The sequence below is a fragment of the Dromiciops gliroides genome, chromosome 2 (genome assembly GCF_019393635.1).
Source record: "Dromiciops gliroides isolate mDroGli1 chromosome 2, mDroGli1.pri, whole genome shotgun sequence".
Taxonomy (NCBI): domain Eukaryota; kingdom Metazoa; phylum Chordata; class Mammalia; order Microbiotheria; family Microbiotheriidae; genus Dromiciops; species Dromiciops gliroides.
In genome coordinates this window covers 352,651,317-352,673,860 of record NC_057862.1, presented here as the reverse complement: position 1 = coordinate 352,673,860, position 22,544 = coordinate 352,651,317, and the positions used below count along the sequence as shown (strand labels likewise).

At 38.0% G+C, this 22,544-nt stretch overlaps 1 protein-coding gene across 1 annotated transcript; it reads left to right on the top strand.

The window, feature by feature from the left end:
- The first annotated feature begins 584 nt into the window (after positions 1-584).
- On the top strand, positions 585-15,357 carry LOC122742930 (double-headed protease inhibitor, submandibular gland-like). The gene is made up of 6 exons (XM_043987533.1): positions 585-686; positions 5,130-5,152; positions 10,721-10,839; positions 11,387-11,429; positions 13,668-13,777; positions 15,198-15,357. The coding sequence occupies exons 1-6, from the start codon at positions 620-622 to the stop codon at positions 15,241-15,243; spliced, it is 408 nt and encodes a 135-aa protein (XP_043843468.1). The 5' UTR covers positions 585-619; the 3' UTR covers positions 15,244-15,357.
- The last annotated feature ends 7,187 nt before the right edge of the window (positions 15,358-22,544 follow it).

The following is a 22,544-nucleotide window of genomic DNA, read 5'->3' as shown; positions in this document are numbered from 1 at the left end:
GTTCCTCAAAGAATTAATTCATCTGAAGTATGGTACCATATTTGAGCTCCCTATTCTAACCAACTTCTATATTATTGCCTTTATAGATCTTGCCCCACTGTTTTTGTTGCTGTTGTTATTGTATGTGTGTTATTCTTAGAAATATCACCTCATGAAGTAATGCAGATAGAATAAGCGCTCCATGGGAGAAATTTTATGATCTCTCAGAGAGTCTCAGAGAGTATAAGTAGAATAAAGAGTCAAGACTACATTCTGTGCTCTCTGACTCAAAATCTAAAGATAATTTTGCCATGCAAAAACCCACTATTTTTCATGTACCTCTTCTATCATCTTGCCTACTGGGTGTTGGTTCCAGTTATGTGTTCTAAGCCTTACAGAAAAGAGATTATTTTGTGCATTAAAAGTTTCATGAATTTTCTCAAATATTTGTCCTGTCTCTTTAAGTCATGATAGCAAAGAATTTTTCCTTATCAGTTGAAATAAAGACATGTTTATTACCCATGACTCTCAAAGGGCACTTCCCGGTTTCATTGTATTTATAAGCCAAAGGAAGGTCTCTTACCCTTGCCTTTGCTTTCAAAGACTATCACCACCATCTTCTATTCCAGCTTCCATTGCCATGAAGAATACATCAGCTCTGGCCTTACTGGCCCTGGTCGCATCTACCTGGGCTTTTTGTGCTGCTGGTGAGTCAGGATCTTTGTGAGGGAACTAGGTGTCATAGATTAATTAGCAATGGGACTATGGGCTAACATAATGCTGGAACAGAGAAGAACCTTACAACACAGAAAATACTTTCCAGGCTATCGGCAAGTAGAGATTCAGAATCATAGAATCCCAGAGCTGGTGGGGCATCTAAGGCCACTTAGTTCAACCCTGTACCTGAATAGGAATCACCTCTGTAACAAAGTTGTTGAGAGGGACCCAGGCTTTGCTTCTTTTGTGAAGGGCAAAACCCACTATTTCTGTCCATTCCCCTCAAGATTCCTTTACTTTTTAGGAAATGTTTATATATTTGAGGCCTATGTCTGCTACTATTTAACTCACATGCATTCCTCTTGTTTTACTCACTGGCTTTTGAAGAATATGCATAATACATGTGGCAACCCTTCAAATACATGATGAAAGCAATCAACTTTCTAATATGTGTTTTTATTCATCCCCAGTTGCTTTAGCCAATGTTCCTATGGCACAAAATGCTTTTTTTTCACTATGTTTGGAACTCTCTTTTGAATATTCTCTAGGTTATCAATGGCCTTTATAGCATGTGTTGTCCAAAAGTCAACATAATCTTCTAGCTATATTCTGACCAGGACAGAGGTCAGTGAGATTGTCATATTTCTAGGTATAAAATCTCTTATAGCATCCTAAGATTATATTACCTTTTCTGGCTATAAAATCATTCCATTGTACTATATCAAGTTTACAGTTTATTAAAGCATCAAGTTCTTTAAAATACAGACTACAATCTAGGCATTCCCTATCTTGTATTTGTGAAGGACATTTATTTCAACAAAGTATACGATTTTATAATTAACTATATTATATTTAATATTATATGATTTAGGCCCATGTTGTACCCTGCTAATATCTCTTTGGCTCTTACTGTTTTATTCAATATCATAGCCTGGCTTCCTGTCAGATGCAGATTTGATAAATGTGTTATCAATTACTTTATCCAATTATTATTTTGGTTTTTGAGGAGCAATGAGGGTTAAGTGACTTGCCCAGGGTTACACAGCTAGTAAGTGTCAAGTGTCTGAGGCTTGATTTTGAACTCAGGTCCTCCTGAATTCAGGGCCAGTGCATTATCCACTGTGTCACCTAGCTGCCCACTTTATCCAATTATTGAAATAAGGGGCAGCTAGGTGGTGAAGTGGATAGACTGCTGGGCCTAGAGTCAGGAAGACATTTTCCTGAGTTCAAATTTGGTCTCACACATTTACTAATTGATTGACCCTGGACAAGCCACTTAACTTTGTTTCAGTTTCCTCATCTGTAAAATAAGCTGGAGAAGGAAATGGCAAACCACTCCAGTATCTTTGTGAAGAAAACCTCAAATGGGGTCACAAAAAGAGTCAGATATGACTGAAAAAAGACTTATCAGTGACAAAATTTATTGAAAAAATATTGAGCAGAATCTGACCAAACAAATCTCTGGGACAACCCACCAAACAGCTTCCAAATTAACACTGAATATTTAAAGGCAATCTTTTTGGTTTGTCCATTCAACATGTTTTGAAGCCATTAAACTGTTTTCTAGCCTGCTTTTCTTCAACTTTTCTATAAGAATTGGTTGAGACTTTTGCAAGTTTATTTTTTGCTAAAATCTAAACAATAACTCAGATCTCTAGTCCTTTAATGTACCCATCTAAGAACATTGGCAAAAGTAGAACTGAGGTTGGTTTAGCATGGTCTGACTTTTATGAAGCCATGATGATTCTTTGCCACTACTCGTTCGTTTCATGTGTCCACCAAACACTCTTTTAATGTGTTTTAGAATTTTGCAAGGAATCCAACCAAGCTCACTGACTTAGAGTGTGGAGGCTACTCTCTTGTTTTTAAAATCCTCAGATCCTTGTCATCCACAGATCTGACAATAACTTAAGTCACAACTGCCAGGTCTTACTATATGTAATAAGTGGCATTTGGAGAGCAAGGGAGGATAAACTGTTAATAATCCTCAGTACCTTTTTGAGTCTATGCAAGCAATCCATCCCCCTTCTTTGGACTAGGTAAAGCAGCCGTGTTAAGCAGCTAGGAGGTGCAGTGGATAAAGCACTGGCCCTGGAGTTGGGAAGACCTTAATTCAAATCTCACTTGAAACACTTACTAGTTGTGTGATCCTGGGCAAGTCACTTTATCCCAATTGCCTTAAACATACAGCGCCATCTCCAGTTGCCCTAATACATATTTTACCACTGAACCCAGATGGCTTTGGAGGAGAAAGTGAAGCTGGTAACTGCACAGCCCTTCCTTACTTAAATCTAATATATTGCAAGTCATGACATCTGTCACAGTTCTTTTCAAGAACAAAGGACAAACAACAAGGTAAAGTCACTTCCTCATTCAGAGATGTGGCTTTAACTTTCCAAACAATCTTCCTTTGTGTGACTGTGGGGCTTTCTTTTCAAATATGCTGTAATAAATGATTACTTTAAAAACAAAAGTGGGTGTGTGTGTGTGTGTGAAAGGGGTGAGAAACATTCTTTTGCTTGTTCACAGACTGAAACTATTATCAATCAGTTTTTTTATTTCTCATGGCATCTGGGTTTTGGGGTTCCTTTCTTTCTTGTAGCAGTTCAATACTATTCCCCACAATTTTGCCTTAACAGCTCTACTCTCTGAGCTACATACCTGAGTGTTTGGTCCCAATTTTTCTCCTAAAACAGAGAATGTGTTCTTTTCTTTCATGTAGGTGAATAAACAGGGCAGCTGGGTGATGAAGTAGATAGAGTACTGGGCCTATAGCTAGAAAGAGTCATCTTCCTGAGTTCAAATGTGGTCTCAGAAACTTACTAGATGGGTGACCCTGGACGAGTTACTTAACCTTCTTTGCCTCAGTTTCCTCACTGTAAAATAAGCTAGACAAACAAATAGCAAATCATTCTAGTATCTTTGCCAAGAAAACCCCCGAAGAGTGGGACATAACTGAAACGAGATTAATGAGGAATAAATACCATAAGACATACAGTTAAGAATTTCTGCCAGCCTACAAGTTTTTTTGTTTGTTTGTCTTTTTTATGTCAGGCAAAGAGGATCTAAATTGAAAGCAACTGATAAGAAATGGAGATGCATGGAATAGGGCTTACTTTGACTAATTACTACAAAGTGGACAAATGGCTTGGCAAGAAAGTTGAAGGTATCACAGGATTAGTTACCCTCATGCAGGCCTATCTTTCCACAGCCACTTCATGGAGTCTCTCAGCTTGTTACAGCTTCATCCTTCTCTCTTGCCTTTCTTCCTCTTCTTGTTTGGTCCCTATATATTCCTACAAACAAGACTCTGCCCAAGTTTTAGGTCAGTGCCATCCTCAGTAGTCTGTCCCTAGGACAAATTTTTAGGAGAAAATTTAAAACAAAGCTGCCCACAAGCAGACCTCCATCCCCTGCCCCCAACTCTCCCTTGCTCTGTGGTTAAGCCTTGAAGGGTAGAATTCAAAAGATGGATTACATTCTATCTTGTGCTGGAACCAGCTCTTACTAGTTCTGGAGAGCAAATAGTTCAAATAGTTCAGAAATCAGCAAATGCTACAAATAAGTGCTTGATTTATTGTTTTGTTGATTATTTAGACGTGAAAGAGCATGGGAAAATGTAAATAATGCATAATAAACTTAAAAGTATGTTATACCTTTTCAGAGAGCTGGATGTTAAACATTTAGCAGCATACCCCTGCTACTTTTGACTATGTTTCTAGCTCCTTATGTTTTTGTGTGTGGGGGGGAAGGGGGTCTGGGAGTAGAGTGGGGGAGAGGTCTTACTTAGCTGTTTCTGTTCTACTACTTCATCCAATCTGTAAAAGATATGTGTCCTCCTGTTTATCATCAGCATGTCTTTAAAAAGTCATTTTTAAAAAAAATTTAGTATACCTTGCCGGCTTCATTTGACCATTAACTTTCCTGATACTGTATTTACACGATCTTTTGTATCTTCTATGTTCGCTTGACTTACTTGCTTCTTCTGTATATTTTGTTTAGAAATCTAAGCTGTTGGAACTTGAGATCTCTGTTTTCAGGTTCTGTTCTGACATTTGATATTCTAAGATCTCTCCAAATTCTGATATTCCAAGGTTCCTCCCAACTTAGAAAATCTGTAGTGTATATTTAAAGGTTCTCCCAGCTCTCATAGTCCCCTGGCTTCTGGGTTTGGCCAGAGGGAGTGTTGCTGCAACCATAAGCCTGATCCATGTGCAGTGTGAGTTCTCTTTTTTTTCCTCTGCTAAAGAAGATTGTTTGAACATTGTAGCTTCCTTCTCTTTGTCCTGATTCTATCTTTGCCCAGTAGAAGTTAGGAAAGGAAAAGAAATCTTAGTTATTTCATTGGATGGCTTGTAAGATTGGGAAATGTTTTTCAGTTACTGAAGCCCCAAATTTTATTTTCTAATTACTTGGAATCTTTTCTTTTTCAGGTAATCAAATAAAAGGGACAGAGGTAAGCATAATTTTCTGTAATAGCTATCAGAGGCCGAAAAAGACATTTTGGGTGGGTATGGAGCAGCATAATGCATTGGAAAGAGGTCTAGACTGGTGTCAGAAGATAAGAGTTCTAGGAGGTATGTTCCATTGATTTACTCTGTAACTTTGGTCAAATCCCTTCTCTCTGGGACATGATTTTCTCACGAATAAACTGAGGAGGTTTCCCTTGATGATCTCAATGGTTAAGGACAATCTGGTAAGTGTTTGACAACCAGCAAAAAGAATGTATACATAAAACATATGTAAAATCAATTTTATCTGTATTAAATAAATTACTTTGTCTAGAAACCAATAAAAAATTAGTCCTATTTCATAGCATCTGCTAACTTCTAAAGTGTAAATGCCCACACTGGCAATTTAAAAATTGTCTTTTGAAGGCTGGACTGAAATGGCTGTGGCACAACCCTGTAAAGATTTCTTCTATATTCTAACATTCAATGTCCTGAAGAGTCAAAAGCAGTATGAGGAATCCTGAGCTTTGGAACAATAGCTGACATTTAGGTGGAGGGTAGTTTCCGGCATGCTTCTTTTCCCCTTTCCTCCTCATTAAAACACAGTAAAAACAAGTATAGTGACCTGTGGATTGTCATTTACTACAATTCAATAGCCAGTCATACCTCTCCCAGGGACCCTGCTTCCCACAAGAATGGGCTGTCCCGGGGGCAGCTAGGTGGCACAGTGGATAGAGCACTGGCCCTGGAGTCAGGACGACCTGAGTTCAAAGCTGGCCTCAGACACTTAATACTTACTAGCTGTGTGACCCTGGGCAAGTCACTTAACCCCAATTGCCTCACTAAAAAAAAAAAAAATGGGCTGTCCCCAATGTGTCACTTGGCTTGAGATGCCACACCACAAGGTATTCAAAGATAAGTTTGGAATGAACAGGAATTCAGCAGCAGCAAAGGGGGTGGGGCACATATCATAAATCTGCTACTCCCCCTTCCCTACAGTAAACACAGCCCTAACCCTCTTTAGGGTAAGTTACATTGAACCTTTAAGATACCTGGAGAAATTTTATGATGAAAGCGCTAGGGAAAAAAAAAAGTTTTGTGTAAAAGAAGATGTATAATGATTGTCAAATGGTATGGCACATTATTACTTTTATGGATAAACATTTTGATGTCTAGCACAAATAGACAAATAAAAAATGCATACTGATGATATAGATATATGAAGAAAAATTATCAGATGGGATTTGAAGAGTTTTGGAAAGAAAATGGTTTATAGTATAGATATGAGGACTTGGATACCTTTGCTATCAAGAAGAGTGATGCCTCACTGGTGAAATAGAAGTTCGATACGATATTTTATTTAATCAAAAGGATACAAATGTGAGCGTGAAGAAACAGTTATAGGGGCATTGGAGATAACCTTTTGGCCATATATAAAGTATGTATATTTCATTTGACTAAAGAAGGTGAGACTAAACAATTAAGTCACAAATATTTGGAGATAAGTATGACTTTAAAAATAACTACAATCTCATAGGAGAAATTTGGGGAGACTTGACTTTTTAAGTAAAAGGGGAGTTATAGAGATTCAGGAGACCCTCTTTAAGCCATTGATCACAACTGCAGTAGAGGGGGAAGAGGATCTTGAGGAGAACTGAGGTTGTAGCATAGCTGAAAAGCTGCATTCTCATGGCTGTGAAAGTTAGATGCAATTACCTGTTAAAAAGGTTTCAGGTGCCTGATTCCTTTGGTAGAGGAGAATTGACTTCATCGAACAAGAGCTCGACTCTTGACTTCATCGATCAAGGGACAGCAATTGTAATTTAGCACCACCTTGAGTTGAAGCTAGTTAAAGTTAGATAAAGATAAAGACTTGCTGCTCTCTGCTGCCACCTCTAACTTTAGAAGGAAAAGTGGAGGGACCTGAGCAATCACTTATAAATTGGTGAGCTGGAGCTGTTTTTCTGTGGTCTCCTTTCAGATTGAACAGTGTATCTGGGTGAGTAAACAACCAGCCAGGGTAGGTTATAAAGTCCAGAGACTGCCATTTTCATAAACTTTGCTGTTCTCTGGCTTAAAAAGGGTTGCTATCAGAGTTAAGTGACTTGCCCAGTGTCACACAGCTAGTAAGTATTAGAAGCCAGATTTGAAGTTAGGTTCTCCTAACTCCAGGGTGCTCTATCCACTGCACCACTTTGCTGCTCCAAGAGATAATAGTTTCAGGACACACTTTTAGAGAGTATAGTTCATTAAAAGCCTTTGCTTAAGGCTATAAGCATATAAGAAAAGAGACTTTCCCCAGCTAAAGAGCAGTAAAGATTTATAGTCATGTAGTGAGCACATTGGTCCTGAATGGACCAATAACATTGAAGCCTATAGACCAGAATTAAGTGTTACCCTGGAACAGCTAGATGGTGCAGTAGATAAAGCGTCTGCCCTGGATTCAAGAGGACCTGAGTTCAAATCTGGCCTCAGACACTTGACACTTACTAGCTGTGTGACCCTGGGCAATGTGTAATTTAAAATTCTAAATGTGGGTTCTAATCTGTCCCCCCAGTTTTGGGAGGAAACTGACTAAAACCACTGATAAAAAAGTTTAGGTTTTTTAAGGGTTTATTGAAAAAATAGTAAAAGAAAGAAAGATTGAGAATAGATTTCCTATAACCTGGCAAATCTAGCCTTCCTAATCTCCCCCTTCTGAAGTTCTCTGCCACCACGCAGATGTCTTGCAGCCAAAGAGGAAAACCTCTCTCCCCAGGGTCTGCTTCCTGCTTCATGTTCCCCTCCCAGAAATGGGAGATTCTTCAAGCTGATTGGCTAGTGTCATTCAAATTCATTGGTTCACTGGACCCAAAGGTGGTCTCAATGTAAAGTTAAAAGTTTTTAGCTTCTAAGAACAATTACTTTGTTAAGTACCCTTAAGTACCAGCCAGATGTGCTTACAATCTAGTTAAGTGGAAGTAAATCAGTAATCCAGTCAGTAGTCAGTCGCTTTATCCAATTCAATCAGTTTAAACCAATCTCCAGGTGGGCCCCTGAGTATCTGCTAAATCTCATCTATCACATTCCATTATCTTGACACAGCAAGTCACTTAAACCCAATTGCCTCACCAAAAAAAAAAAAAAAAAAGTTATCTTAATCACATGAGTTCTGCTCCAGCATGAGCTTCCTTGCCAAGTTCCTATAAGATAATGCTCACTCTTCACCATAGTTATTGAGGACATTGGTGAAAAGAATGCATATAAGATATATTTGTACAATACATGTCTATATACACACATGTGTATGTATATTTTAGTACATATGTATACATGTATTATGGTACAATTTATTGTTTATATAGTCTAATGTGTAAATATCTATAATATTGTTACTTTTAGTATAATAATGTTTGGGACAAACTGCCTCAGTTTACCCAAATAACGTGAGGAGACCACCAAGTCAAGCAGAGACAGATTTATTACATTCCTGCAGGAATGGGCAAACTCAATAACTGAGTCGCAATAGCTAATACATGCCTTGAGCTTTTATAGGAATGTTGGTCAGGGGGGAAGTCCCCACCCATGCTAGGGCAAGCTCACAATCTAAAATCCAATCCTGTCTCACCCAGGGTGTGTGTTTAGCTCGTGATCAATGTATGGAGACATGTATACGTGTTCCAGGAACAAGGGGGAAAAGGAGAGGGGGAACAAGGTCAAACCAAAGGAAGAGAGAAGGGAGGGGGAGGGAGTGACAGTCAAATGTTTCAGTTCTCACAGTTCCCACTGACTCCCCTCTCTAGGCCCCTATCTCTAAAGATATTCAGTTTGAATAACAGGAAGTCACTCATGTGTTTCAGCATTGTTTTGTAGTCGTGTTAATTTTAGAAGGATGACAGGGTTAAAATTTATCTTTGGCTACGTTGGGAAATCAAAGAAATAGAATAAAGAATAAAAGAATAATCCATTGTTGGGACCCTAGGGTCAAGGGGATTCTGCTCTGAGAAAAAGAGACATGTCACTTAACATCTGGTCTCAACTTAATTGCCGCATCCTGTGCTGATCCTTGTCCTTTCTTCTTGAGTCCTGAGTATTGAATTGGTGGGCAAACTCCCCGACCCACTCAACAGGGACTGAGGTTCTGACACATGATGGATTCCAGATAAAACTAAGATGTAGCTGACAAGTGGGGAGACTGAGCAGAAGTAAAAATACTGTTAATTGGCAATAAAACTTAAAGGAGACAGTGAGAATTTGACAAGCAATAAACTTCTAAACGAACTATACTGGGGCGGGGCTGGGTATCTTCCCCACCCCATCCTCAGAGTTTAATCTGACTCAAATCCATAATCATGTCATACAATAACAAATATTACTTTTTAAACTTTATTGTTAAGTAAATGGTTGTGTTTATCTGGTTGGGTAAATATTGCACATTGTGTAGATGTGTTGCTTTGTGAATGACTAGAAAACACACTGGATGGGGCCTCAAGAATTTGATCATTGAATAGAGGAAGTGTATTTCCCCTTAACAGCATTAGCCCTAGGATATTAGTCAGTTTGAATGTAACAGTGTGGTGGTGTTCTCTATCTGGAAATTTAGAACGGGACATGTTGGAGCAAATGAATAGAAACCCAGAGAAAGAGTGTTGGTGTTGGCCATGCTGAAATGAGTGGTGTGAGATGTTTACACATTTTAGGTATTGACTATATCCATTGATTATAATGGACTTAAAGATACAACTCATGCATTTGGCATGTATTTGCCTCTTTTTCTTTTCCCTCTCTTTCCTCCAACATTGTGAAATCCTTCTCTTCTGTTAACCAATACCCTATCATCCTAAATCTCTTACTCCTTCATCTGTTTATATTCTATTGGGCCCTAAAAACCATCATTTTCCTGAAGCTGCCACATGTCTTTCCAAAGGTACCAAGATACAAGGGGAGAAGGACTTTGCCCCTCACTTCTCCTTTCAGCTCCTCCCTTTATCATATCACTCAGCAACCATATCTCCTCACTGCAAGTTCACTGTATTTTGTTCAGGCCCTTGTTGCTATCATCAGTGGGTTTATAGATGTCTTTTACTCCCCAATAAGTTTAGTCTCTTATTTACCATTTAGTTCTCTATTCTAACTTTTTTCAATTTCAAATACCCTGGTCTCCTTTTTTCTCAAACTGTTCAACTTGTATGACCTCTATCTCTAGTCTACCTCAATTACTTAAAGGATTAATAATACATTAATACCCCCCACCACCACCTATTTCTCCACCCTAACATGCCTAAACCCATTGATTGTGTACCAGGAACTGGAATTTCTAGTTACATCTGATGTGTGTGTGTGTATGTGTGTGTGTGTGTGTGTGTGTGTGTGTGTGTGCTCTTCGGTGACTGACAGTTATGAAATGCATGGTTTGCACTTTATAAGGGAGGAAACTATGGTTCAGAAAAGTGAGGTGACTCACCCCATGGTCACAAGACAAAGTAGTAGGTGAATGGGCACATCCACCTAAGTGTGGTTGTAGGGGCTGGAGAAAGATGATCTGAGTTTCCAATAAAAGGTGGAGATACCCCTTTATCTTATTTCTCTTGCAGGTTAACTGCCCCAGGCCCTCTATCAAGGGCAAGGTTATGTGTCAGAAGGACTATCAACCAATCTGTGGTACTGATCAGATAACTTATGAAAATGAATGTTTACTCTGTGCCTCTAACTTGTGAGTACTGGATATTTTTCCCTGACCCCAGTACCCTCATTACCCAAGAAACTGAGCACCTGAGAAACACTGAATGTCAGAACTGGAAAAGGCTCCAAAGGTTACTCAATGCAACCTCTGTTCGAAGCAGTAAATCCCTCTCTATATGAATTACAAATGGTGGTCCAGGCATTGCTTAAATAATTCTAAGAACAGGGAGCTCACTACCAATGAGCAGCTCTAATTGTTGGGAAGTTCTTCCTGAGCTAAAATCTTTCTCCCTGTGGGTAGAAGCAGCAGCAGGTTGTAGTGGAAAGAGTATTGTCCTGAGCATGAGTAGGGAGGGTTTGAGCCTCGATTTTGCCACTAACTCAATGTCTGGCCTTTGGCAAGTTACGTCCCTGCTAAGGATGGGATGTGGTGTTTTCTGAGGTTCATTATTCTGGTCTCTGTTTTCCCAAGGTATTTGGTGCACTCACTCCCTAGCCATGTGGGGCAAGAGAGAAGGAACTCAATTCATGTTTTCCTCTTGATAATGTTTATTAATCCTGAACATACTCTCTTTCAGGGAAAAAGGTTTGAAGATCAGAAAACTGCATGATGGAAAATGTGTAAGTATAGATATTTATTTTAGGTTCAAGTAAAATACAGCAAGACTCATCTGAAGGTCACTCACACCAAACCTCAATTTTACAAAGGTCAGCCAAGAAAGAGAAATATATAAGCGCAGACTCTGCAACCCAAAATAGACATTCACTCAGAGCCCATATATATATATATATATATATTTTTTTTAGTGAGGCAATTGGGGTTAAGTGACTTGCCCAGGGTCACACAGCTAGTAAGTGTTAAGTGTCTGAGGCCGGATCTGAACTCAGGTACCCCTGACTCCAGGGCCGGTGCTTTATCACTGCGCCACCTAGCCACCCCCCCCCCCCAATATACTTTTATTTTATATATTACTCTAAGAAGCAATGTCGTATTGTGGAAGGATCATAACATCTTGAACAACACAGGAAGGATCTAAGAAGATCTCAGTAGCCCAGATTTTGAAATAGGCTGATATTTATATCTTGACAGAATCTGAGAGAGCAGCTAGTCAAGATGTTTCATCTCATTTTTTCAGATAAGGAAGAATTCCAAAGAGGATCAGTGACAGTAAGACCTGTCTTATCTGAAGGTTACTTCCACTGAACCTCATCCTTCCAGAAGTCAGACAATAAAGAAATAGGTGCAAATATACTCTGAGAACCCAAAATTTAGCACAGTCAATTAGAGCTCATTTACTTTAATTTTATATATTCTTCTGAGAAGCTATATCATATTGTGGAAGCATTCCACCATTTTAGGATAATACCAGGACCTTAAAAATATCCCAATAGGGGGCAACTAGGTGGCGCAGTAGATAGAGCACTGGCCCTGGAGTCAGGAGGACCTGAGTTCAGATCCGACCTCAGACACTTAACACTTACTAGCTGTGTGACCCTGGGCAAGTCACTTAACCCCAATTGCCTCACTAAAAAAAAAAAAAAATATCCCAATGGGCCAGAATGACTGGCCAGACCTCAAAAAGGCCATTTGAAGTAACACTGTATTTAGACATTGAAGGGATCTGAGAGAGCATCTAGTCAAGATGCCTGATTTTTTTCAAACAAGGAAGAAGACACTCAGAAGGCTTCAATGACTTCCCCAAGGTCATTTGCTACTTATATAATAGTAAAGCACAGAAGTAGTAAAGGGCAGAAGAAATTTTTTTAAACCTTAAAATGCTCCCAAAATATGTCTTGCCATTGCTCTTATTATTATAGCAGGATTTGAACCAACACTATTTATTTCCTAGTCTCAGTTCTCAACTGTTGGTCTCAGTGTGCTATGTGATCTTATGATCCCATGATATAAGAGCCATAGTAGTTACACTATAATCATTTGGATAAAATAAATGACATTTTAAATGTCTTGCTAAAGTAGGTTATGAAAGCTACGGCCCTGGATTCTCAAAGGCTATGTCAGCTCCCTGAAAGATCTGGCACATACTTCCATGCTGAAAAGGCATTAAGGAGGGATATGGAATTGGAGGACCATGGTTTGGTTTTCAACATAGTTCCTTACTACCTTGGGCAGGTCACTTAACATCTCTTGCCCTTCTTTTTTTCAATCGTAACATAAAATTGGAGGAGAGGACCTCTAAGATTCCTTGGAAGTCTAAAACTCTGATCCAATGATTTTATTATTTGGTAGCAAACTTTATTATTTAGAGACTCTTTATATTTTATTTAAAATATATATATATATATATATATATATATATATATATATATATATATATATATATATATATATATATATATATATATATATATATATATATTTTTGCAGGGCAATGAGGGTTAAGTGATTCCCCCAGGGTCACACAGCTAGTGTCAAGTGTCTGAGGTTGCATTTGAACTCAGGTCCTCCTGAATCCATGGCATTTGCTCTATCCATTGGGCCACCTAGATGCCCCTAGAGACTCTTTATGAGGATGACAGATTAGACTCATTCAGCTTGGCTCTGGGAGAAAATGAGATCAGGTGTAAATGTTACAGGGAGACACGTTTTGGATCCATATAAGAAAGGACTTTGAAATAATTAAAGCTGTCTAGAAAAATGAACTGGTTGTCATGAGGAGATAGGGAATCACTCATCACAAGAGTGTTTAAGAAGAAGGTTGATAAATCACATGTTGGGACTATGGGGACATCTACTTTGAGTGGGAGGGTGGCTTTGATTATCTCAGAGAGTAACTGAGATTTAAGTATCTGAAATAAAAATAAATCGTTTTTTCTTTTGGTGGGGTTGGGGCTTTTCAGGTTAAATGCCCAAAAGAAGAACAGATCATTTGCACTTTAGAATACCACCCACATTGTGGCTCTGATGGACAAATATATTCCAACAGATGTCTCTTCTGCAATGCTGTTGTGTAAGTACTGAATTCAGTGACTTGGGAGTAAGAGCTCCTTTCCCAAAGATTAACCTTCAGCTAATGATTGATCCGCTGGTGGCATCTGCCAATTCTAGGGTTCTAAAGTGGATTTTTCAAGGAGTTTGGCTGATAAATGGCAGAAAGATATAGGGTGATAGATCACAGTGTTGGTAAGTTCTAGGGAGAATTTTTTTTAAAGGATTGGGGGAGACTTTTGAGTGTTTGTAAACTGCAGAGAAGGAACTAGTGGACAAAGGGAAATGAAGATTAGAGAGACATTGGGTAAGATAGTAGTGTGGTCAATATGCTATAGAAAATAGTTGGAGATGGGATCAAAGACAAATGCACAAAGATTGATCTTTGTACTATACACAATATAACTATGTATTGGTGCAAATTTGTATTTTTTTTAACTTTCAAATAAATCTCATAATAGAGGACCAACCTATATTCAGAACAATATAATACCATGGAAGTTTTAAGTTGCTTTAAATAATTTAATTAAAATAATAATTTTTAAATCATTAAAAATAATTTCTTCCCAGTGCTAACAACATAATACCATACCTTACCTAATCCCTCTTTTTCTAAAGTAGATAATCCTTGATTATCAGAAGGAATAGGATTTCTATCTCCCTCTGCCCTAAGACTTCTTGAATTTTTTCTTTATGCTGAGGTGATTAATATTGATTTTCTCATCTGGGTGTGTTAGCCTATTGCTCCATTGAAAAGTCACACCAATGGGGTTTTCTTGGCAGAGATACTGGAGTGGTTTGTCATTTCTTTCTCTAGCTCATTTTATAGATGAATAACTGACGTAAATAGGATTAAGTGTCTTGCCCAGGGTCACACAGCTAGGTATCTGAGACCAGATTTGAACTCATGAAGATAAGTCATCTTGACATTAGGGCTTGGCACTCTATCCACTGTGCCACCTAGTTGCCTTATCCTACTTACCCTAATTTCTTTTAACCTAAAAATAAAGAGCCTTGGAAAAAATACAAATTCACTAAAAATACATTAATTATCATCTGCACTTGGGTTTTATGCAAGTCCAACTTGAGGAACAAGTATAAACTATGTTTGGACCATTATGGTGCTTTGATACCAAAGTATTCTACCAAAGCACATTATTGTTCAAAAAGCATATTTGAACCAATTTACTATTGCAGAATTTGGCCTACATTTTGGCAATATTGTAATGGTGAATGTGCTAGTCTCCATATACTTAAACTAGTTTGGTAACACAGAGCATTTTTTGGATCATTATGTAGAGTATGGTCTATATTTGGACATAACATGCTAATTCGGACAATTTCCCATTACCAACTTGATTCTTCCCTCACCTTATTGTTTGCCACAAGCTGTGTACAACTGGTACAATGAACAAAACAATGAATACTTGCTTCTCTTGCAGGAAAAGCCGGGGTAAGCTGGCATTACAGCAATATGGATTGTGCTGAAGATGATGGCAACACATTTCTTTCTACAAGAAACTTCCTTGTTGGGACCCTATATATTATCTTTAGAGCATCCCTCACTTGAGTAGACTGTGGTCCCTCTTCACTTTAGCTTTGCTTATGGATATACTTCATCAATAAATTTTTTTTTGCAAGAACCCTAAAGAATGTTTCATTTTGCTTTGTTTTCTTCTCTTTTACTGATGCAGTTATAACCTAATATCTATTATTTATTGTTCATTTCCTAAAAGGCATATAGGTCATAATGATGAGAAAAATCACAACGTACATATCCATTTAGTTCATCATGCTTATAAAAGACATTACAACTCTTATTGAAAGACTGAAGATTCTGAGTTAAGATATGGCAAGTGCTTTATATATATATATATTTTCCTACAAAAGGATACATAGCAAGAATCTAGTACCTGAGCTAAACATAAATAATCTTCTTCTTCTTCTTCTTCTTCTTCTTCTTCTTCTTCTTCTTCTTCTTCTTCTTCTTCTTCTTCTTCTTCTTCTTCTTCTTCTTCTTCTTCTTCTTCTTCTTCTTCTGTCTATTTATTTCAGAGGCATTTGGAGTTGACTTGCCCAGGGTCACGCAGCTAGTAACTGAGGTCATATTTGAACTCAGGGCCTCCTGACTCCATGGCTGGTGCTCTATTCACCATACCACCCATCTGCCCCGTTTGCTTCTTTGATGAATATGTCTTTTAGAGTCTGTAAAGGAAGAAGTGTCTGTCATCATCGGCTAGGATAGAATATTTGGTGTGGTGATCATTGGTCAGTCACTAACAGGTTCCAATATTGTGCTGTATGTTCTTATGCTAATTCTCTATTAGGCCTATGTTCAGCATGTAAATAGGTCCTTGTAAATTTTTTGGGGAGAGATTAGTTCCTATTTTTTCTGCCAAGTGAGTAAATAGTTCACTAAACAATGCTGGTACAGTGGGGATGGGACGAAGATTAAATTGGAGTACACCCAATGTAGTATGTGTAGGGATGGACCTTCAGGAATTATCCCATGAGCATGCATAGATCCAACTTATGTTCTATTAGTTTCTTCTGGTGACACATGCTCTGTGCTAAAAGGCTTGGAATTTTAGTTATTGAAGTATTCCCATAAAATCTATTTAAAAGGGAGAGGGAGAAGGACTCTAAGGGAGAGAGAATCTCTGCTCTTGGTCTCTTCTTCCTTTCACTTGAATTTGGCTTTGAACTCTCTGTGACTCTCCGGGTAGGGGAAGAGGACATGAAGGCCAAGGGAGCTAGAGTATGTGTTAAACTGATACCGAGTCTGGAGCTCAAGGGCCTGAAGGTCTTTTCTTCTTTGTATTTCTTTTCCTGAACATAAGTGACAACTGCCCTGAAATGTATCACTCCAGGTTTAGAAGAATCCTCATATGTTGGAGAAGTCAGGAATTCCTAGGCCTCATCAATGCTGGCTGCACTGGACAATTGGCTTCCTGCAGTGGTTATTGTTATTCAGTTGTGACCCCATAGACTATAGCATGTCAGTATTGTCCATGGGGTTTTCTTAGTAAAGATACTGGAGTGGTTTTCCATTTCCCTCTCCAATGGATTAAAACAAAGAGGTTAAATGACTTGCCCATAGTCATACAGCTAGTAAGTATCTGAGGTCACATTTGATTCCAGGTCTTCCTGACTCCGGGCCCAGTACTCTATCTACTGAGCCACCTAGCTCACTTACTACAATGCTATTCAGAAGAGATAATGGCCACTTACAGCAGGATGAGCCTAAACCCTGGCCTGGTTTTGTGGAAGATATTTACCATAAGGAAACTGTTTAGAGAGAATAGTCAAGGAAGTTAAAATGCCTATTCAATAGTCAGTAAATGTCCCAGGTATGACCTTCCCAGGAGAATATAATAATAGTAATAGGTTACTATATCATGTGTTAAATCATTATCAATACCCACTTAGGAATCTTTTATGTTTTAAGAATTTATTTTGCTGTGAAAGAAATAAATAGCTGTCCTATAATTGATTTACCCTCTACTTTGGGTACCTTTCAACTTTTAGTGAGGTTTTAGACAAGCCAAATCTAAGCTTTCTTTAGGTGATTTTCATGGGGGTGAGAATATAAAATTTTATAAAGTGTGAGAAAGAGTGTTGACTCTCTTTGTAGGGCTCTCTACCAGTATTGAACCCAGACCCACATAATATTAGAGCTTCAACCCCTTAGCAAGAAAAGATGAATGCTCTAGCCACCTTAGGCCAGAATTATTGTGCTATTGCACATAAAGGTTCAAATAAAACCCAAACGATTAATTCTAATCAACCCTTAGTGTTTAGTCTCTTCATGAGGGCCTCCCATATATTTAGGACTTATCTGAATTTGCTTTCTTTTGGGACTAAGCTTACTTTTCTTGTCAACCAAGCTTGGGTTTTTATTTGGTATACCTATGTATTACAGGGGCTCCTGGAGGGATTTAATTTATATCTTCAGTTGTATTGACCTCGGAATTGGCAATTTATCCATTGAAGAAATGTACAAATTCCCCTACTTCATAGATACTCATGGAAGAATTGTTACCTAGGAAAATTTAGTTTCTCACCCAAAGGTTATGGGGCAGTTTCTAGTTAAACTCATGTTCCTAATCCCTCTTGGAGAAGGGCCACAAGTTCTAGGAGCTCATTAGGGACTAACAGTTCCTTCTAAGGAGGGGATCTCATTCTTTTTTTTTTATCTCCTTTCTTCAACTTTGTTAATTTGTTTAATTTTTCCCTAGTCACAGGTTGGGGTAAGACCTTATTAGAAGATCTATTAAAAGATGGATCAGTGATCCCCTTGGAAAGGTAAAGAACTAATAATGGCTACAGTGGAGAACTTATATGAAGATACCTGCATCTTCTTATTACTGGAGAGTCACACCAAAATTATGTTAAGATTGTGGATTAAATATTCCTTCATATATTGAATGAACTTGTAGTGAGCATGTAGCCTTAGTTCTACAGAAACTATTATTTCCTGAAGTAGCATCAGGAAAAAGGGATGGGGACAGGCAAGGATATTGCCCTGGTACTTGAGTACAGTGACAATGACCACATTATTGATTCCTTATGATTCTATTCATAGGATTCCACACACAGGTGATGAAGACTGAACCTGGGGAACAGACTTTTGTTCTGAACAGTGGGTCTCAACTGATCATCATCCCCTCACAGACATCTGAGGAAAGGACCAGGGACTGTCTTTTATCTTTTTTCTATCCCTAGGCTTAGCATAGACCCTGGCATTCATCGTTGTTGTTGTTGAGTCATCCAGTCATGTCTGACTCTTCATGATCCCATGGATCATAGCTGTTTTCTTGGCAAAGATACTGAAGTGGTTTGCAATTTCCTTCTCCAGTGGATCCTTTTGTCAGGCAAAAAGTAGTCAAATGACTTGCCCAGGATCACACAGGAACTGTCTGGGGCTAGATTTGAAGTCAGATCTTCCTAATTACATGCCCAGTGCTCTATCCCCTGAGACACCAACTGGCACATTGTGGGCACTTAATAAATGCTAGTTGACTGAGTGATTGACTTATATGACTCTTCTTTTTTTTAATCAATATAGTTTAGAAACCCCCCCACACACTCACACAAACCATTTTGTTTTCCTTATTTTCCTCGTTAACTTTAGTTCATTGCCATCTTTAGGATTTCCAATACTGTACTTTTAGGTATGTCCTATACTTTTGTAATCATCCTCTATTATCTAAGCTTGCTTGTACCTTGTGTATATCTTTTTAAATTCATGTTTTTATACGACTAAATCTCAGGCTCCAATGTTCTATATTCTAAGTGCCCTTTTAGTTCTGACATTTTCTGTTCCATGTTCTAGCATCCTTCTAGATCTCACACTCTATGATTCTACTTCCTCTGGAATATGAATTTGTCCAGTGGAAGTATTAGAACAACCAAGTCCAACCCCTCTCTCTTGTGAGTATCAGCCGTTAGCACTGTTAATGAAAATTATACTAATATTTGTACCCCTTTCCTGACTCTAGACTTGTCTGGGATGAAATTAGGAAGGAATAAAAGCCTTACTTAATTCATGTTTGGGTTTACAAAGATTAAGAAAATGTGTTTCTGGTACTTAGCGAATTAATTCTTTGGAATCTTCCTTCTCTCTCTCTCTCTCTCTCTCTCTCTCTCTCTCTCTCTCTCTCTCTCTTTCTCTCTCTCAGATGATCAATTAAAAGGAACATAGGTGAGTCTAATATTTTGTTTTTGACATCAGAGAATTTGAATAGTTAGTGGTGGTGGGGATCTGGAGGGCCATATTGATACATTAGAAAGAACCCACATTTTATGCTAAAAAAGTAATTAACTTTTGTTTGGTGATATTGATTTACTGTGTGATTTGAGCAAGTCTCTTACTCCCTCTGAGTGACAGTTTCATCAGTTATAAAATGAGATGACTATGCTAAAATTCTATAAAAGGGATTCTTAGGGTCCCTTCTCTTTGCTTCCATTCTATATTATGTGTTCTTAAGGTCCCTTGTGGTTCCAGCATTTTGTGATTCATATATATTTTTTTTAAATAAGAAAGGAAGGCTTAGAAAGTGGAGGTGATTCACTCAAGGTCAGAAGACCTGAGCAGTAGGAGCAGGGACACCTCACTTAGCTATGAATATTGTAAGAGATAAAGGGGGGTTTCTAAGACTCCAAAGTGATTGAGGAATCGGTGTCTGAAAATTGGCTACTATAGGTGGCCTAGTGTAAGTAAGGCTATATTATGTCTGGATACCCTCAAACCAATCTATGGCATAGATGAGAAAATTTATATGAACAAATAAATATGGACTCTGTGACACTGATATGTGAGTACTGAATGTGAAACACTTTCCTTGTGATCTTCTAATTTATGTCCCTAGAGACAGTTTATGAGCACTGGAATCCATAGTCAAGGAAATGGATATATTCAGAATGAAAAGATTCCATAAGAGTAGGAGTCTACAGAGGTCAGGCATACAGGCCACTCTATTCCTGAAGACAGAAAATCTATCTAAAATATCCTTGATAAATGGTCTTCTAATCCTTTCTTGGCCACTCCCAGTGTCAAGGAATTCATTACTTAAGGAGGCTGCCCATTATATTGTTAAGTACCTTTAACTGGTTAAAAAAAAATCTTGCTTTCATGTAGGTAATACAATCAATGAAAAGCAGTGGAAAATGCATTTTTCTAAGAGCTAGATTAGGGTTTAGGTCCAGGTTCTACCACTAACTTTATATATAATTGAGAACAAGTTATTTTGCTGCAAAGAATGGGACCACACTGTCTCTCAGTTCATTTCCAGACCTAATGCTCAACAGTTCAATGTTCAACCATAATATGTAATAAAAAGTATAGAAAAATACAACATTCCCCAACTATCTAGGGCAACAGAGAGGAATGACATGCATTTGAGTTTGCCATAAAACATTAACTTTATATTATATATGTAATAACATCAATGTTTCTTTCTTAGAAACATTAGATTGAAGGCAATAAGGGAATTTAAAAGTCATTCCTATAACCTCATTCTCCACATAAAGAAACAGAAGTCCAGAGAATTTAAATGACTTGCTACTTTCACACATGTAAGTGAGAGAACTAGGATTTGAACCTAGGACCTCTGAATCCAGCAGCATTCTTTCCATTGCAACATCCTGCTTTCCCTTCCATTTCAAGGTGGCTGAACACCAGGAAGTTGCATGATGGGAAATATGTAAATATAAATGATCTTAGGGCTAACAGCAAACATAGTATACATTCTAAAAAATCTTAGAGTCACTTATAATGCATTTTCAGTCCTCCAGAACTCAGACAATGAAGTGTAATATGTAAACATTTACTCTGAGAATCCTAAATAAGATACTTGGATTCTATTTTCTATTACTTTTGATATAGTCCTAAGCAGCATTGTGGTATGGTTGAAGTACTATATCCCAATGGAATATTATAACAGTCTGAAATAGTTCTTTGAAATTTTATTATTTCCATTGAAATCACCATTATTCTTCTAGTCTTTCAGTTACAAAACCTCATCTTCATCCTCAACTTCTCAATCATCTTTACCAAATGTACCCATCAGTTTCCAAATCTTGCCATTTCTACCTCTAATTCTACTCAACCCAATTTGTGGTTTTCTTGGCAAAGTTACTGGAATGGCTTGCCATTTCCTTCTCCAACTCATTTTACAGAGGAGGGAACTGAGGCAAACATGGTTAAGTAATTTGCCCAGGGTCATACAAGTAGGAAGTGTCTGAGGCCAGATTTGAACTCAGGAAGATGAGTTTTCCTGACTCAAGGCCTGCTGCTTTATCCCACTGTGTCATCTAGTTAAGTGGCCCCAAACTATCTCTCCAGACTAATTTTCTATTACCTCCCTTCTCCAATATTCAGTCATCTAATCAAACTGTTATTCTCTCTGTTCCTTACAACACATTTACTATCACTTTAAGGAAAGATAAATCAATTACCTTATTTTGAAAGAAAAGCTTCACATGCTTCTTTGTTGCACATCGATGTTTTTCATTCATGATTCAACTTAATTGGAAGGTTATGACATTTTGATTTGTAGCTAGAGCTCATTTTGTATTGGCTTTTCTCCATGGTTGGAATGGACTTCCCTTTCTTCCTTTAAAACACTGATCAAATATTATTTTGTATGAGATTTCCCTGATCTTACAACTGATAGTGCTAACTCTACTTAACTACGTTTTATTAAATTGCATTCTTTTCTCTTTATATTTTTGTGTAAGTTTGTACAAGGTGGGAGTACACAAAAATATAAACACAGAAGGCCCAAGTTTTTTGATTAATCAAATGTTCGAAATAAGTGCAAAAAATCCTCAATTAGGGGCAACTAGGTGGAGCAGTGGATAGAGTACAGGCCCTGGATTTGGGAGGACCTGAGTTCAAATCCAGCCTCAGACACTTGTCACTTACTAGCTGTGTGACCCTGGGCAAGTCACTTAACCTCAATTGCCTCAACAAAAATCAAAACAAAACAAAATCCTTAATTAGTTTGTGAATAGTGAAGTACTTTGATCATTAAATGAAAACAAAGGATGCAACACAGAAGTGTATTAGGATTGGCCTGAAGCATCAGTCACAACTCTAGAGCAATTTTAAATTGTAACAAACCAGTTAGGAACTTGAATCTCCCAGAAAGATATTCTATCAACAGGTCAGTCTCAAGATGGTTGAGGAAACTGCCCTTGGGACTGTGAGGGAGAGTTGAGTTCATTCTTTTCCACCATTCACATTGATCTTGTGAGTTTTGAAAGGTCAAAAAATTTTTGAATTC

Bases quoted from the DNA above. Each gene is read 5' to 3' on its own strand.
- LOC122742930 (XM_043987533.1), top strand. From the start codon at position 620: ATGAAGAATACATCAGCTCTGGCCTTACTGGCCCTGGTCGCATCTACC. The intron at 687-5,129 runs GTGAGTCAGGAT...TTTCTTTTTCAG, and splicing joins CTGGGCTTTTTGTGCTGCTG to GTAATCAAATAAAAGGGACA. The intron at 10,840-11,386 runs GTGAGTACTGGA...ACTCTCTTTCAG, and splicing joins TTACTCTGTGCCTCTAACTT to GGAAAAAGGTTTGAAGATCA.